Below are 14,339 nucleotides of genomic sequence, written 5' to 3'. Positions count from 1 at the left end.
TTAGTCTCTTTAACAAAATTTTGTTAATTTTATTTGACATTTCAAGTCGTTTCATGATAAAAAAAATGAATTTTACTTCAATTGACATATTTTTGCTTCAATGTTAGTTAAGACATACATTTGAAACATCAAATAAACTTAACATAATTTATAATTTAGTGTTAAATATATTTTTGGTCCTTTAACTTTTAGTGAAAATTGGAAATATTTCATCATCGAAACTTTGACTCAATTTAGTCCTCCAATCTTAGAAATGCGTGAATTTAGTACTTTTAACCAAATTTTGTTAAGTTTAATTGATATTTCAAACGTGATTTATGATAATATATGAGTTATTTACACCATTTGACACATTTTTGCTTCAATGTTAGTTGAGATGAGTTTGAAACTTCAAATAAACTTAACATAATTTATGGTTAAATATGTTTTTGGTCCTTTAACTTTCAGTGAAAATAGTAATTAGTCTGTCTTTGAAACTTTAACCCATTTTAGCCCCCTAACTTTATAAATGTGTGGATTTAGTCTTTTTAACAAAATTTTGTTTAGTTTATTTTATGTTTCAAGTGCGTTTCATGATAGTGTGTGAATTGTTTACATTGTTTGACACATTTCTTCTTCAACATTAGCTTAGAAACACATTTGAAATGTCAAATAAACTTAACATATTTGGTTAAAAGAATTAAATTCACACATTTCTAAAGTTGGATAACTAATATGGATGAAAGTTTCAAAATAGACTAATTCCACACATTTCTAAAGTTGGATAACTAATACGGATCAAAGTTTTAAAAATGGACTAATTCCAATTTTCACTAAAAATTAAGAGACCAAAAATATATTTACGCGTTGGTTTTAAATATTTTTTTTATTTACAATCAATTTTGAAGAATATATGGTTTTAAAATTGGTATAAAACCAATTTATAACTATCAAATCTATTTTAGAAAACATAAATTTATATTTTCATCCAAATATTTGAATTTAAATCTACAAAAATCCAAAGTAATTATTTCCATTGACTGTGATTGAGTTAATTTGTTTTTGCCATGTCAAACACATTTAAGAATGGTGTTGTTTTAACATATTTTAACTTAAATGTCAATCTCAAATATTTTTTAAAAAATTCAAAAAATTTAATTTCAATTGGTTAAAAGAATTATATTTATTATTTTTTTAAAGTTTAAGAAGAAAATATAACAAAATTTAAAATAGAAAAACTAATTTTAATTTAATATATAAAGTTAGAAACTAAAAACATATTTAATTTTATGATGAAATAATTTAAAAAAAAAACGAGATCAAATTAGAGATTATTTAATATAATTATTATAAATGATTACAAGAAATCATAAATGCATGTCTACTCTAGAGTGAGATTTGTGCTTATCTAAAAAGATACACGAAGAGTAGAAATTTAGAAAAGTTTGAGAAGTAGTAAAAGAAGTTCAAATTTCAATTAGAATAAATTTAAATTATATCAGAAATTTAGGCCAAATTAAAAATTTGAGTAATGCATATGTAGTCTCAATTATTTTATGAGAGGAGGTAATTAATTAACGATCAGAGTACAAAAGGACTGGTATAGACGTCAAACACCTCAGAAGACGATAGTTGTGGCTCCTGCAAATCCAAGTCCAACCCATTTATAATCCCAACTTTATACACCATTGTTAAGGATTCCAATATAAAGCTTCTGATGTAAAAGTTATTATAATAAGTGTGAAAGGGAGAAAGCATTACTTGTCTCAGTTCCATGCCAAGAAGTCTGTTGAACATCGAAGCAATTGGACCATTTAATGGCACTATGCCTGTTTTTGTCCCACGAATGGTGGAACGCATGGCACTCAGCAATCGACCATAACTCAGACCAGGTTCGTTTTGCACCGTTTGGATGAAACTATAGGTCAATACACCAGTAGCTTCAGTGCCACTTAAGGCCTACATCAACCACCCCACATCAATATTCATCAACTTTTCTTTCTCTATGGAAAAACTAAACTAAATATTACTTACAGAGGTATCTATGGAGGTCTGACTATCTTCACAAGCTGAAATAGAAACAGCTAGCCCTCCACTTGTACCTTTATTAGCTCTGGGAAATCTTTGATCTTCCCATGAGTAATACCCTTCCCTGCATCACACAGAGATCATTCAATTCAGAAATTGTTGCTGAAAAAACAAGCTTTCTCAAACTGACCTATTCATCTTGCAGACGAAAGACAAATCAAGAACAGTCCCACTGTGGCATGCATCGACAATGGCATGAAGTTTAGCTCCACTAGGTAAGGGCCTAACGATTGCAGTGTTGATCTCATCGTCGAGTATCTTCCCTTGCTCTTCGTAATCAACGGGGCATATCGCTTCATCAAGCCCATCAATTTCGTTCCCATCCATGCTGATTTGCTGAGTGCCATGTCCAGAGAAGTGGAACACCAACGAATCCCCTGACTGGGTATTCTCAAGCAGCCACCTCATGGCCATTAGAATGTTATATCTGGTAGGGATCCTCAGCTGGTTTCTCTCCTCCATGTCATCTGCCACAAATATAGAAAATTAATTTTCCGAAAAGTGCGATTTTAAGTCCTAGATTTGTAAAAATGACTATGTAATTAAGACAATAAAGTACTGATAAACCTGTTTGTGAATTTGTAATGTCAATATGATATGAAATTATATAGAAAGACCTGTGAGCATGAGAATGGAGTCACTAGGAAACCCATAGTGTTTAATGAGAAAGTATTTCATGCATTTTGCATCATTGATGGAGCCTTTTAGCTTGTAACTCTTCCCATGGTAGCGAATTCCACACAGCACAGCTCTCTTTGAGCCATATACATGAAACGATGGCCTTAGTGAGTGAGGCTGAGGATAGAGGCCAAAACTATTTGCCCCATAATAGCCACCAGAATTGGTGTTAACTGAAGAAGTACTCCTAATGGTATTTAAGAAGCCTCTAAAACGACCTGTGAAACTATGAAAGGAGTTGTAGGCTTGAGTACTCCATGGAGCTGTGGAGGGTCTAATCTGGGTGATGCCATGGCACACTCCACACTCAAAGACATTCACCTCTGCTGGCACCACAAGTAGAACTCCACAGTGGATGCACCTTTCTTGTCTACTTGCCATTTCGTCAGGCCTCGGAAAGAAACTAAGGGTATTAGAAACTATGAACGCATACTATGTATAATAGCTTTTTCAAATGTTTCTGTGATGAAATTCTGCTTCTGCTATCTATTTATGCAGAATACGATTCTGATTGCTTTTCTAAGTGGAGGCTGAATATATTGACTTGCTTTTGTTTTTTATTTGTCGAATGCAGATTACCGTTAATCAAGAATCGGGAATAAGGAACCGATGAATACATCTTATTCACTTGAATAATCCTTTTCAAAATATCTGTAAGAAAAACATTATAGGTAAATATTAAAGATATTGTATAATTTAAAAGCATTTTTTATTAGACAACAACGAAAATTTTAAGTATATTAAAGTTATTGTATAGTTTAAAAGTTCAGAGAGTTTAAAACCTCTGTTCCAGCAGTTTAATATCTTAGTAAAGTCGTAGCAGTTTAAAATTCCCACGAAGTCTTGGTGGTTTAAAGCCGTGAAGTTTCCTCAGTTTAGATTTTCCATATTGTGTATAAAGAAAGAAAAATGGTTAAAGAGTGGATTATTAAAAGGGGTTTGCAATATTAATTCTAGAACTTTAAAACTAATAAATAAATATAATGCATGACTTGATATATGTATATGTAGCGCAATATAGTTCGATAAATAGAGAATATTGATTACTTTCAATAATAGATTTATACTTAGGAACTATTCGCCCTTTACATATAAGAGAAAAAGATTATAAAAGGTTATTTTAAATAGGTTAAAACTTTAGTGAACTTATGGCTGATAAAATTGTAAATAATCTGAAGTAAATAAAACTAAATAATTGTTGAAATATAAATAATACTTTTAGTGAAAATAAATTATGAAACTGAAAATCTATCATGAAAGTGAACATTTATTAGATTGTGATAAAATTTGAAATAGCTAATTAACGTAAAGAATTTTCATTTAATAACTCTGTTAATATATTTAGTTGATAAATATTATTTACTGTATTTATTTTCATAAAGTTTTTCAATTATTATCAAAGATAAATATTATTATTTCAACCTTATAAACATTGAAAAAAAAAACACTGCAAAGAAAAAATTAAAATCTAGTTAACATAAATTGAAGTGTCATCTTTCTAAAATCATAATAAATGTCAATTAAGAAATAATTATAGTCTACATAAACGGATAAATAATATTAACATTGTCAAATAGAAAATTATATATTTATAATTTTTTATTAACAAACTCTTTCACATTAACCTAATAGTAATTTCGTTGACATGAGCTAAAATTCTAGATGATATCGATTAAAAACTAGTCTTAATATTGATCGAAAACAACCTTAACTAATATTGTTTAAAATTAAGAAATAATGTTAATTGAAAATAAATATTAGTTATTAGACAACAAAAAATATTAATATTGACAAAAATATCCTAATTAATGTTGTTTGAAAAATGATATATTTTAATAAAAAAATTAAGACTATAATAATAAAAAAAATTGATTAACTTTAATTTTAAAAAATTATTAATATCGAGAAATAACTCGAGGTTAATATTTCAGAATATATCCCATTAATATTTATTTTATAAAATAATGAAAAATGCTGATTACAATAGGTCACTACAATTACTGAAAGTAAAATGCTGATGTTCTTCAATACCACAACCATTAAGTGGTGCTAATTAAGCATCAAGTTATTCAAAACAAATATTCAAGTTAACTCGTCTCACAAGGAGAACATTGTCGTAGAAACATCAAATTTCTCCGATGATGATAGAAGAGGATCCTGCAACATATATTCACTTTCATCATGAAAATAAAAACTATATATTTAGCAAGTGATGCAATGCCCATTTTCAGACAAGTAAAATTTATTAATAACCTTAAAAACACTAATCATGCTATTTATATAAGCAATATGACTCGTAAAATACTATAATGTATGACAAAATTTAAAACATCTTATGAGTATGATTTTAGTATATTGAGAACTTAGAAAATAATATTTTATAACTAATAGTGGTTTTAAAATATTAATATCTGATTATTTTAATAATAAAACATTGTGGTATAAATAGTTTTGTAATAAATGAGTTTTATTATTTTAAAAAACATTATCTTTTTATAAATAATTTTTCAGAGTTTTTTTACCTTCTCTTTATATTTCCTCCCTCACTGCTTATATATTTGAAAATCGGAGCGCACTGTATGACTCTTGTGGACGAGAGTTATGATTCTATTCAATCCAATTATTGAACATATATGTTCTACATCAAGGTAAGAGTAATGTGGTGTGAAGTGCTAATTAGCATGTTTTAGACTGAGACCCAAATTTATCTTTAGATTTTAACAAACCTTACAAGAGATAGTAGAAAGCATGTGGGAAACGAGTTCAACATATCAACTACAAACTGAATGTTAGAAGAAAAGATTTATTCAAATTTTAGAGGTGAAAGTTGAAGATTTGTGCTTGGGGGAGATGACTTGGTCAGTTTATACTGTTGAGCACTAGAACAAATAACACAAAGGTAGGATTTAAGTTTTGTGAGTATGTTTGGATATAGTAAGCTAGATGAATCTAGGTGGTTGTTATAAGATAAAGTGAGAAGTCCTTAGCTTCTACCAGATGAGTGAATATTTTAGGACGAATTATTTTTTTATTGGAGAGAATATGAGAATCTAAAAAATGATATTTAAGACATATAATTGTTTTTAAATAATGACACTCGACTATTTTAATAATAAAATGTGTACCACATGTGTCCAAGTACATCTCAGCCACTTGTGTCTAGATGTACTTGGCCCTTATGATATAAGGATATATCATGACACCTTGACCGACTACATATCGACCAAGGAAATCGCTGTAACAAGCATTGATTACATTGACTATATTAACATCAAGATTAACAGATTATTAGAATAATTGGCTAATTAAAGACAAATCATGGTAATTAGCCACATGGACTAGGTTCATCCAAGTAAAAAAAATCTTATAAAATATTGTATAAATAGCACAACACACGAGGTAAGTAAGTAAATAATTCATTATTAAACATTTACTACTCTCTAACGCACTTGGAAGAATCAAGGATAGTGCAATTAAGTGAAAGAAGGCAAGTTCAATCCCAACAACTTAATCAACATCACTTATCTTTATTTTCATTCAAACTTATTTTAAACTATCAAACCTTTATCATTTTGTTATTACAAACTTGAATAAATTATATATTATTGTTTTATCAAACCAAATCCCTATGCATACAACCTTATTATGCTACAATTGAAACAATATACTTGTTGGATAAAATCGACACCTTTAATTGAGGTCAATAACATCCTCCTCCATGCTACAATTGAAACAATATACTTGTTCGATAAAATCGACACCTTTAATTGAGGTCAATAACATCCTCCTCCATGTAGGCCTTCTTGTAACATTGATACCCCTAATTATCTCTTTAATTATCATTTCTATAATATAAGCTCTAATTCTTATAGTGTTTATCCTATACGTAATTATCTTCATTATTCTTGCCTTTCCTGATCTCATATGCTATTCATTTGTCAAATCTCCTCTCATTTTGAACCTTAGACCTATAATCAAGCTATCAAACATTCTCTTTGGAAAGTTGTTATAGAAGTTGAGCTACAAACTATGGATTTAAACCAAACTTAGACTGTTGTTCCCTTTCTCCCTGGTAAAAATTCCATCTAAATGGTTGTTTAAATTGAAATTAAACTCTAATGGGACAATTTCTAAGCACAAAGTTAGACTAGTGGCTCGAGGTTTTCTCAACAATTTTGTATTTATTTTCAAGAAATTTTTCTCCTGTTGTTAAAATTTGTACTCTAATTGGATTTCTTCTCTTGATTGTTGTCTCTAAAAACTAGACTCTAGCTCAACTTGGCATAAACAATGTTTTTTTAAATGGTAATCTTAGTGAAGAATTTTATGAACATTCCTCAAGGTTATAATCATAATTGCTTCTCTATCACTAGCCAACCTTTAGTTAGTAGATTAAATAAATCCATATATGGTCTTGAACGCTTTATGTAATAACAGAACGAAATCATCCTGACTCTACTAGTAATTTGATTCATATTGATAAAAATATATAACTAGTTGAAAGAGTCGATGAAGGTTCATATATAGAATGTCGACAGTGTGAAACTCGTTAGAATTTACACTGTCATGTTCTGTGGATCAGGAGAATGCTCAAACATGTTATAGTTATAACTCCTAAGGGATATGAACGATTAGTAATGGTAGGTGCATGATCTCTAGGAACTAGTCAATACATCAATCCTCCAAATGTTGTATCTATGATTATTAATATGTGAACGAGCTATGAGAATCTTTATGTTTAGACGTTGATTACATGAATTGTGAAAGCTATAAATAATCTATTTTCTGAATTTATAGTATATTTTCTTTTTATTTAAAATTTATAAGTTTTAAATTATCACTAACTTGTTTTTTGTGTATCTATTATGATTTATAATATATCTATATGATATTATACATTATTAGAAGATGGTGCATGTAGGAATTCTTAACAATGAGAAAGCGTAGGAGTGACACAAATATATGTCACGTATGTATATTTTCTTTAATATTTTACCGATTTGCTCTAATTTTATAACTTTATTAAAACTTTATCATATAACTTATAAGAGGAATATTGTAATGCATTAATTATACATTATATCACTTTTGCATAATTCGAGATATTTATCTCTATTCACTTATTTGACTAATTCTATACAAGTGTCTCATTCATTCAAATATCAACTCCACTCAAAATTACACAAATCGGACTCAGATATTCTACTCCTGCTTAAGTTATTAGCTGAAAAGCAAAGAAAACATTAGAAAAAGGATCTTCTTCCTTCGTTCTTATTTATAACGTTTAATTATCTAATTCATCAAATTTAAAACAAAATGAATTTCATTAATCTACCTTAGATCTGTAATTTTTTTAAACTACTATAATAATTAATATTCGCAATCGAAAATTTTCAAATCTAAGAAAAATTATGATAAATAACATTCATTTTTACTACAATAAAAAAATAAAATATTATTATAACAATTTTAGTTATTTAAGTTTAGTATAGAGTTAATATAATTGAATATATGTATGACCTTTGATAAGTATTATAAATTTATTAAAAAAATTAACATTAATAATTAATTAACTTGAAGTAATTATTAAGGGTTTTAAATTTACAAAACTAAGATTAAATATGTGACATGACATATATATTATAAACAAAAAATATATATTTAAGTACCTTAATTCTCAGTAATTTATATAAAATTAACGAAAATAAATTTTTTTAATAATACTACAATTAATTTTTTTATTATATTAAAATTTATATATATATATATATATATTATTTATCAATAATTAGGAAAACATCATATATAATTTGAATGCAGAAAGAATGGTGATGGAATCCAAACCTGTGCAATTTTACGATTGAAGATATGTTGCAATATGCGGTTATTGCATTTGCTTCTGTTAATCTTCTTAATCTCTTCATGCATATTTTGTAGGAGACGCCCATAAGTTATTCCAGGGTATTCTCTGATTGCTTTTGTGAAAAGATAAGTCAGAACACCATTCATTCCCTTTCCACCAAAAACCTACGTAGGTTGCTCAAAACCCACACCATCACGTCAACAACTATACAAATCAAACTACATTGCATTGCCAAAACAAAAAACCAAAACATTATTCATTCTTACAGAGCTATCACAAGCTGTCTGGTTATCTTCACAAGCACTAAGACAAATCGCCAATCCACCACTTGAATGTTTTCTTATAGGTTCTTTTGATGGCGGCTTGTTATCCTCCCAAATCCCACTACAACATTGCATCGTTCAAATTTAGATTCTTTTTATGTGGGTGTGGTCAATGAAAGTAGAAAATTCATATAGCAGAAAACCAGAAAAAAGGGCACTTACCTTTCTTGATTGTAAACAAACAGAAGATCAAGAATTGTGCCGCTATGACATGCATCAACAATAGCATGAAGTGTGACACCTTTCTTTAGTGGCCAAACTATGGTGGAATTGATTTCATTGTCAATGATCATTCCTTCTATCAAATAGTCAACAGGGCAAAGAGTCTCATCAAACCCATCAATTTCATCTTCTTTCAAATCTGGCTGCTGAGAACCGTGTCCCGAGAAGTAAAACACTAATGAGTCTCCTGGCTCAGCGTCCTTCACAAGCCACCTTAAGGATTCCATTATGTTGTGTTTCGTTGGTATCAAATTGCCGTTTTCCCCATGTTCTGCCAAATTCATCATTCAGTTTTCAAATAAGAAAATATTTTGGCACAACTGGGGTGTTCAACATATGTTACTGAAGACTTGTATCAGAATCAGTAAAATTTGAAGTCTTTTGAGGAAAAAGTTAACTGGGAAACACAACAACAAAGGATAGTTAAGTCCAAGACATCATTTTCAACAAAAAACTTGTAATAAGTTTATGATTTGAAGTACATGGACTTATATGATATTCAATTTTCTCCTTTTTTACATGAGATTTACACTCATAGATACCAACGAACTTTATTCGTATTAACCAACTTTCGAACCAGCTGTGAACTAAATTGTATAGTATCAAATTACTGTATTCATGTGCTTTTAGACATACTTTGTGAAGCTTTGATACAAACCAGAAAGATATAGATTAACTGACTAAGTTACTGATCCATCAAATGAACAGAAACAAATAAGAAATTTCTAGAGAGACCTGTGAGGATTCGTATGCACTCATTTGGAAAGTCAAAATTCTTGATCAGCAGTTCCTTCATGTTAGTAATGTCATTAATGATTCCTCTGAGTCTGAATTTCCTTCTGTAAGAAACTCCACAGAGAACCGCTCGTTTATTATACCTGCTAGTGCTAGAAAAGGCTGAGGAAGAGGGCATTGAATGAGATAATGACCCACTAAGCAAATTTTCATCTTTGTTTGAAGCTCCTAAATTACCAAGTTTCAGCAATTTGGATCCAATTTTTTTCACTGGACAGCATATTCCACATTCTTTCTTTGAACTATGTGATCCCAAAGTTGAATTGCCAAAGGGTAAGTTTGTTCTTGAGGGCAATAAGCAGTGACACTCTTCTTTGCAACATCTACAAGTAACTTTTGCTTCCCCATTTGACTGAGAACTAGAGATATATTTGGAGGCATAGCAACCATTCACAGAAACACCCTTTCTGTACCTTCTGCATTTAGATGAAGCTTCCATTGATGCAGCATCAAAATTTATGATGCAGACTCATATGCTTCAGCTCTCACAATATGTTCATGCACTTACCTAGACGTTAAGTAAACTTTTCCTAAGTTGAAATTTGAAAATTGTGTTCTGCATAATTGACAATGAGAAATTAAGGGCCCCCAGAAAGCGTGCATTCATTTACTTTCTCTTTTGAAAAAGATAAACAAACATAGAATCCAATCCCGGTGTTGGAAAAAAGTTGGCAGATGCTTATTTGTATAACGTTGAAGAACCCCACAGCAGTGAGTTGTTAAGGAGTCATAAAGAGGAGAAACTGAAAAGTGAGTGGGAAATCAGAAAATGTGTTAAGAATTCTTTATCAAATTTGCGTCTGCTAAAAAAGATATGGTTCTGATCCTTATTCTCCCTATGATAGCAGTAAGAACCAGATGCTCTCAACTTCATAGACTAAGAAATACACTCACTTGCATAAGAAAATGAGTAAGCATCTCATTAATATATTCGTAATAAATTAACATAAAAATAATTGGTAATTAATACGTATAAAAGTTGTTCTATGTTTTTTATATAAAGGTGTAAAAAGAAAATTATAAATTTGTCTAATTAACTTATTTGTTATAATCCAGCAGTTAACGTTTTCATTCACGCCTCTCCAGAGCTTGGTATATATGCCAAAGATTTAAGATTTTATTTCTTATTATGTGTGAAATCACCGATATTGGACTACTGTAAAGCATGGTAACTATTAGAGTTATCTTTACTTTCTTCTAATACATTATTTTTTCACTCTTTAAACTCGTTATTATGCATAGTTTTAACAATTGGGCTAGCTGGATAGAGTAGGAGCTAAAACTACTTAACTGGTATGACTTTTACTTCCTGGACCTTCAGAATTTCTTTGGGCACCCGTCCAAATTATCAAAATGGCATTGTAAAAGTGATTTCTGAATTACATATATTTGCAAACTTTCCGAAATATAACTTCCCAAAATTTAAAACAAAGTATTTTGAAAAACGTTTTTCGAAAAAAAAATTCTGAAACAAACTTTAAAAAATGTATAGGAATAACTTCGAAATAAATTTTTCGAAACATTTCACGTGAAATGTGTTTCATAAAATATATTTCAGAAAATACTTTCCTTCTACCTTTACAATATTCTCTCTTGTACCTTTGCACCGACGGTTGATGCAAGCAGTGACAGAGGTGTTAGTAGCGAGATTAGTGATATGATGAAGTGGTGAAGTGTATAGCCTTTTTCTATTAGTGTAATGCATTGGTGAGGCGTAGTTTAGTCTTTCTATGAGTGTAAGGTCCCATTAGTAATTGTAGGGGTTCCGGAAGAAATAACCAATTGATACAGCATGATACTCGATTTAGCAATGGTATACATTATACTTCATTGGCTCATGTTAAAAAGCTGATCTATTAAGAAGCGACAAATTATAACTTTGAAATGAATGAGTGAGAATTTCTTCATGCACCTCCATGTTCTTTTCCTGCACTCCCATATTTTTTCAAAATTCTAATTATACCTCTATTAAAAGTATAATTTTGGATTTAGAAATCCGTCAATATTTTAGATTATATAATTTAGAATTTAAAATTATTAATTTTATATCTTCTTAATTATCCGAATATAAATTTATATTTTAACTTATTCAATTTGAAATATAAATTTGTATTTCAAATAGTATATATATTATATTTTTTTAGACTTAATACCTATTTTGGTCTTTATATTTTTCTGTTTAAAGTGGTCATCGAGTTTTTTCGGCATTCAAAATCGTTTCCTCTTTTGTAAAATTTGTTCAATTTGGTTATTTTTACTCACGACATCTAAATTGTTAACTATACATAGTCAAGGTCAGCTATTAGTGAATGATGGGTCCATTTTGTCTGACGTGGTTGTCCACCTCATCATCTTCATCTTGGTTGTTTCATCATCTTCCATCTTCAACCTCAAGCACCTTAGCTGCCATGGCCTTGCGTCACCAGTGCAAGGCACAAAGTTCACCACCGTGAACCCAGGTTCACGCCACCATGAAAATGAATCCATGGCCAAACCATCTTTATCGCGCTAGGCTCCATCACCATAGCACCACCACGAAATCCTTGCACCTCCGTCAACCATGTCCATCACAACACCTATAAACCGAAGCAACAAAACCCAAGATCAGAACCCAGTTTCCTTTACAGACCATCGCGAGACCAAAGCAACCTACGACGCTCATCTCCAACAAGCATCTCTTCTGCCTTCATCTTCCTCTAAACCTCAAATCGTAGTCATTGGGAATCGTGAATCTACCATCACGAAATCATCCATCGCCACCAATAGACCACTATGATGCATTAAACCTCCATCATTATTCTCCTTCAACTTCCTTCATCATCAAAAACCTGCGGCACACACAAACACCGTGAAGAACATTGCGCCATCGCGAGAACAAACCCTAAATCGCGAGATTTTCTCCACCACTTCATGAACCGCCATCTCCATCAACCTCAATGCACACACAAACACAATTAACATATTGAACGCGACAATAAACCCTAAAACCCCAATACAACAAACACAACATCAAGTTAAGAACACTTACGTGACCTACACTCCTACAATTGCAATTTCAATGAACAACGAACTCAAATTGAACAACAATTTCACTAATTTCTTCAACTTAAATTGAATAGTCCCTTTGAAACCAATGTTAATTTCGTTTTACAGAAATAACTTTAACTTAACATTGCCACGTCACTTCCCCTTAATTTGTCGCATATATTCAAAATTGTCAGCTCATTCAATATTGACTTTGGTGAACATTACGCCGTTAGCGATTTAGACGCCATCAACGAAAATGACCAAATTGCACAAAAATTTACAAAAAAGGAGACAACTTTAAATGCCAAAAAAACTTGAGGACCACTTTGAACAAAAGTGACGAATATAGAGACCAAAATAAATATTAAGCCTTTTTTTTAAGGCTATGGATTCTAGAATCGTAATATTTCAATTTTGATTTTCTCTCACATAATGACCACCAGAAGAGATGATAGTTTCGAAGAAAAGGTGAAGCTTTTGCAATTTTCTCTCGAGACGTTTTCCATACACCTCACAATCTCGTCCTACACCTCCAATTTTTTGTTAATAACCCTGTTTATCCTTTTGTCCTTCTAATAGAGAATAAGAATCTTTTACCAAGATTCCTCTCTCCTATTTTAAAATTTTTGAAACCCTACACCCCACATCTCTGCCTAAACATTTTTGGGCTGATGCTGTTAGTACAACTTGTTATGTGCTAAATAGAACTATCATAAGACTTATGCTAAATCTCACTCCTTATGAACTATTCAAAGGAAGAAAGTCTAACATTACTTATTTAAGAGTTTTTGGTTGCAAATGTTTTGTGTTGACCAATGGTAAAAGCAATTTAGGCAAGTTTGACTCTAAAGCTGATGAAGGAATTTTTATAGGTTACTCATTAACCAACAAATCCTATAGGATATATAATAAACACACTTTAACTATTGAAGAATCCATTCATGTAGGTTTTGATGAAAACTTTGATAACATGACTAACAAAATGTAGCCAAGAGAAAGTTTAGATGGATGTGAATCAATTACAGGTGAATCAGATGTAGGTATGGAACAATACATTGAAGATATTCAAGAAGTACAAGCTCTTGGCGATATCGAAACAGAAACCAGTGCAAACCCCATAAAGGACTGGACAATTCCAAAGGGTGTGTTAAAAACTAACATTATAGGAGACATTACCAAAGGAGTATCCACAAGAAGACAATTGGGTCAATTCTGTATGAATGTTGCTTTTGTATGTCTAATTGAACCCAAAAATGCCAATGATGCATTGAAAGATGAAAACTGGTTTTTGGCCATGCGAGAGGAACTAAATCAATTCAAGAGAAATAATGTGTGGGAGCTTGTTCCTAGAGATAGTTCTCATA

At 30.6% G+C, this 14,339-nt stretch overlaps 2 protein-coding genes across 3 annotated transcripts; both read right to left on the bottom strand.

Moving 5' to 3' along the window:
* Window positions 1-1,435: 1,435 nt before the first annotated feature.
* Window positions 1,436-3,194, bottom strand: LOC108320950 (metacaspase-3). The gene is made up of 5 exons (XM_017552545.2): window positions 2,685-3,194; window positions 2,198-2,534; window positions 2,014-2,131; window positions 1,741-1,938; window positions 1,436-1,620 (listed from the first exon to the last, which is right to left on the bottom strand). The coding sequence occupies exons 1-5, from the start codon at window positions 3,124-3,126 to the stop codon at window positions 1,561-1,563; spliced, it is 1,155 nt and encodes a 384-aa protein (XP_017408034.1). The 5' UTR covers window positions 3,127-3,194; the 3' UTR covers window positions 1,436-1,560.
* Window positions 3,195-4,688: 1,494 nt separating this feature from the next.
* Window positions 4,689-10,616, bottom strand: LOC108320942 (metacaspase-3). 2 transcript variants are annotated; one of them, XM_017552539.2, is made up of 5 exons: window positions 9,889-10,616; window positions 9,094-9,424; window positions 8,875-8,992; window positions 8,590-8,772; window positions 4,689-4,902 (listed from the first exon to the last, which is right to left on the bottom strand). In XM_017552539.2, exons 1-5 carry the CDS (start codon window positions 10,385-10,387, stop codon window positions 4,843-4,845), a joined length of 1,191 nt encoding a protein of 396 aa, XP_017408028.2. In that variant the 5' UTR covers window positions 10,388-10,616; the 3' UTR covers window positions 4,689-4,842. The 2 variants fall into 2 exon arrangements, with proteins under 2 accessions (XP_017408028.2, XP_052722667.1); XM_052866707.1 differs by lacking the exon at window positions 4,689-4,902 and adding an exon at window positions 7,840-7,969.
* Window positions 10,617-14,339: the final 3,723 nt, after the last annotated feature.

This window comes from Vigna angularis, chromosome 1, assembly GCF_016808095.1.
Source record: "Vigna angularis cultivar LongXiaoDou No.4 chromosome 1, ASM1680809v1, whole genome shotgun sequence".
NCBI lineage: Eukaryota > Viridiplantae > Streptophyta > Magnoliopsida > Fabales > Fabaceae > Vigna > Vigna angularis.
This window is presented reverse-complemented; position numbering and strand designations above follow the sequence as displayed.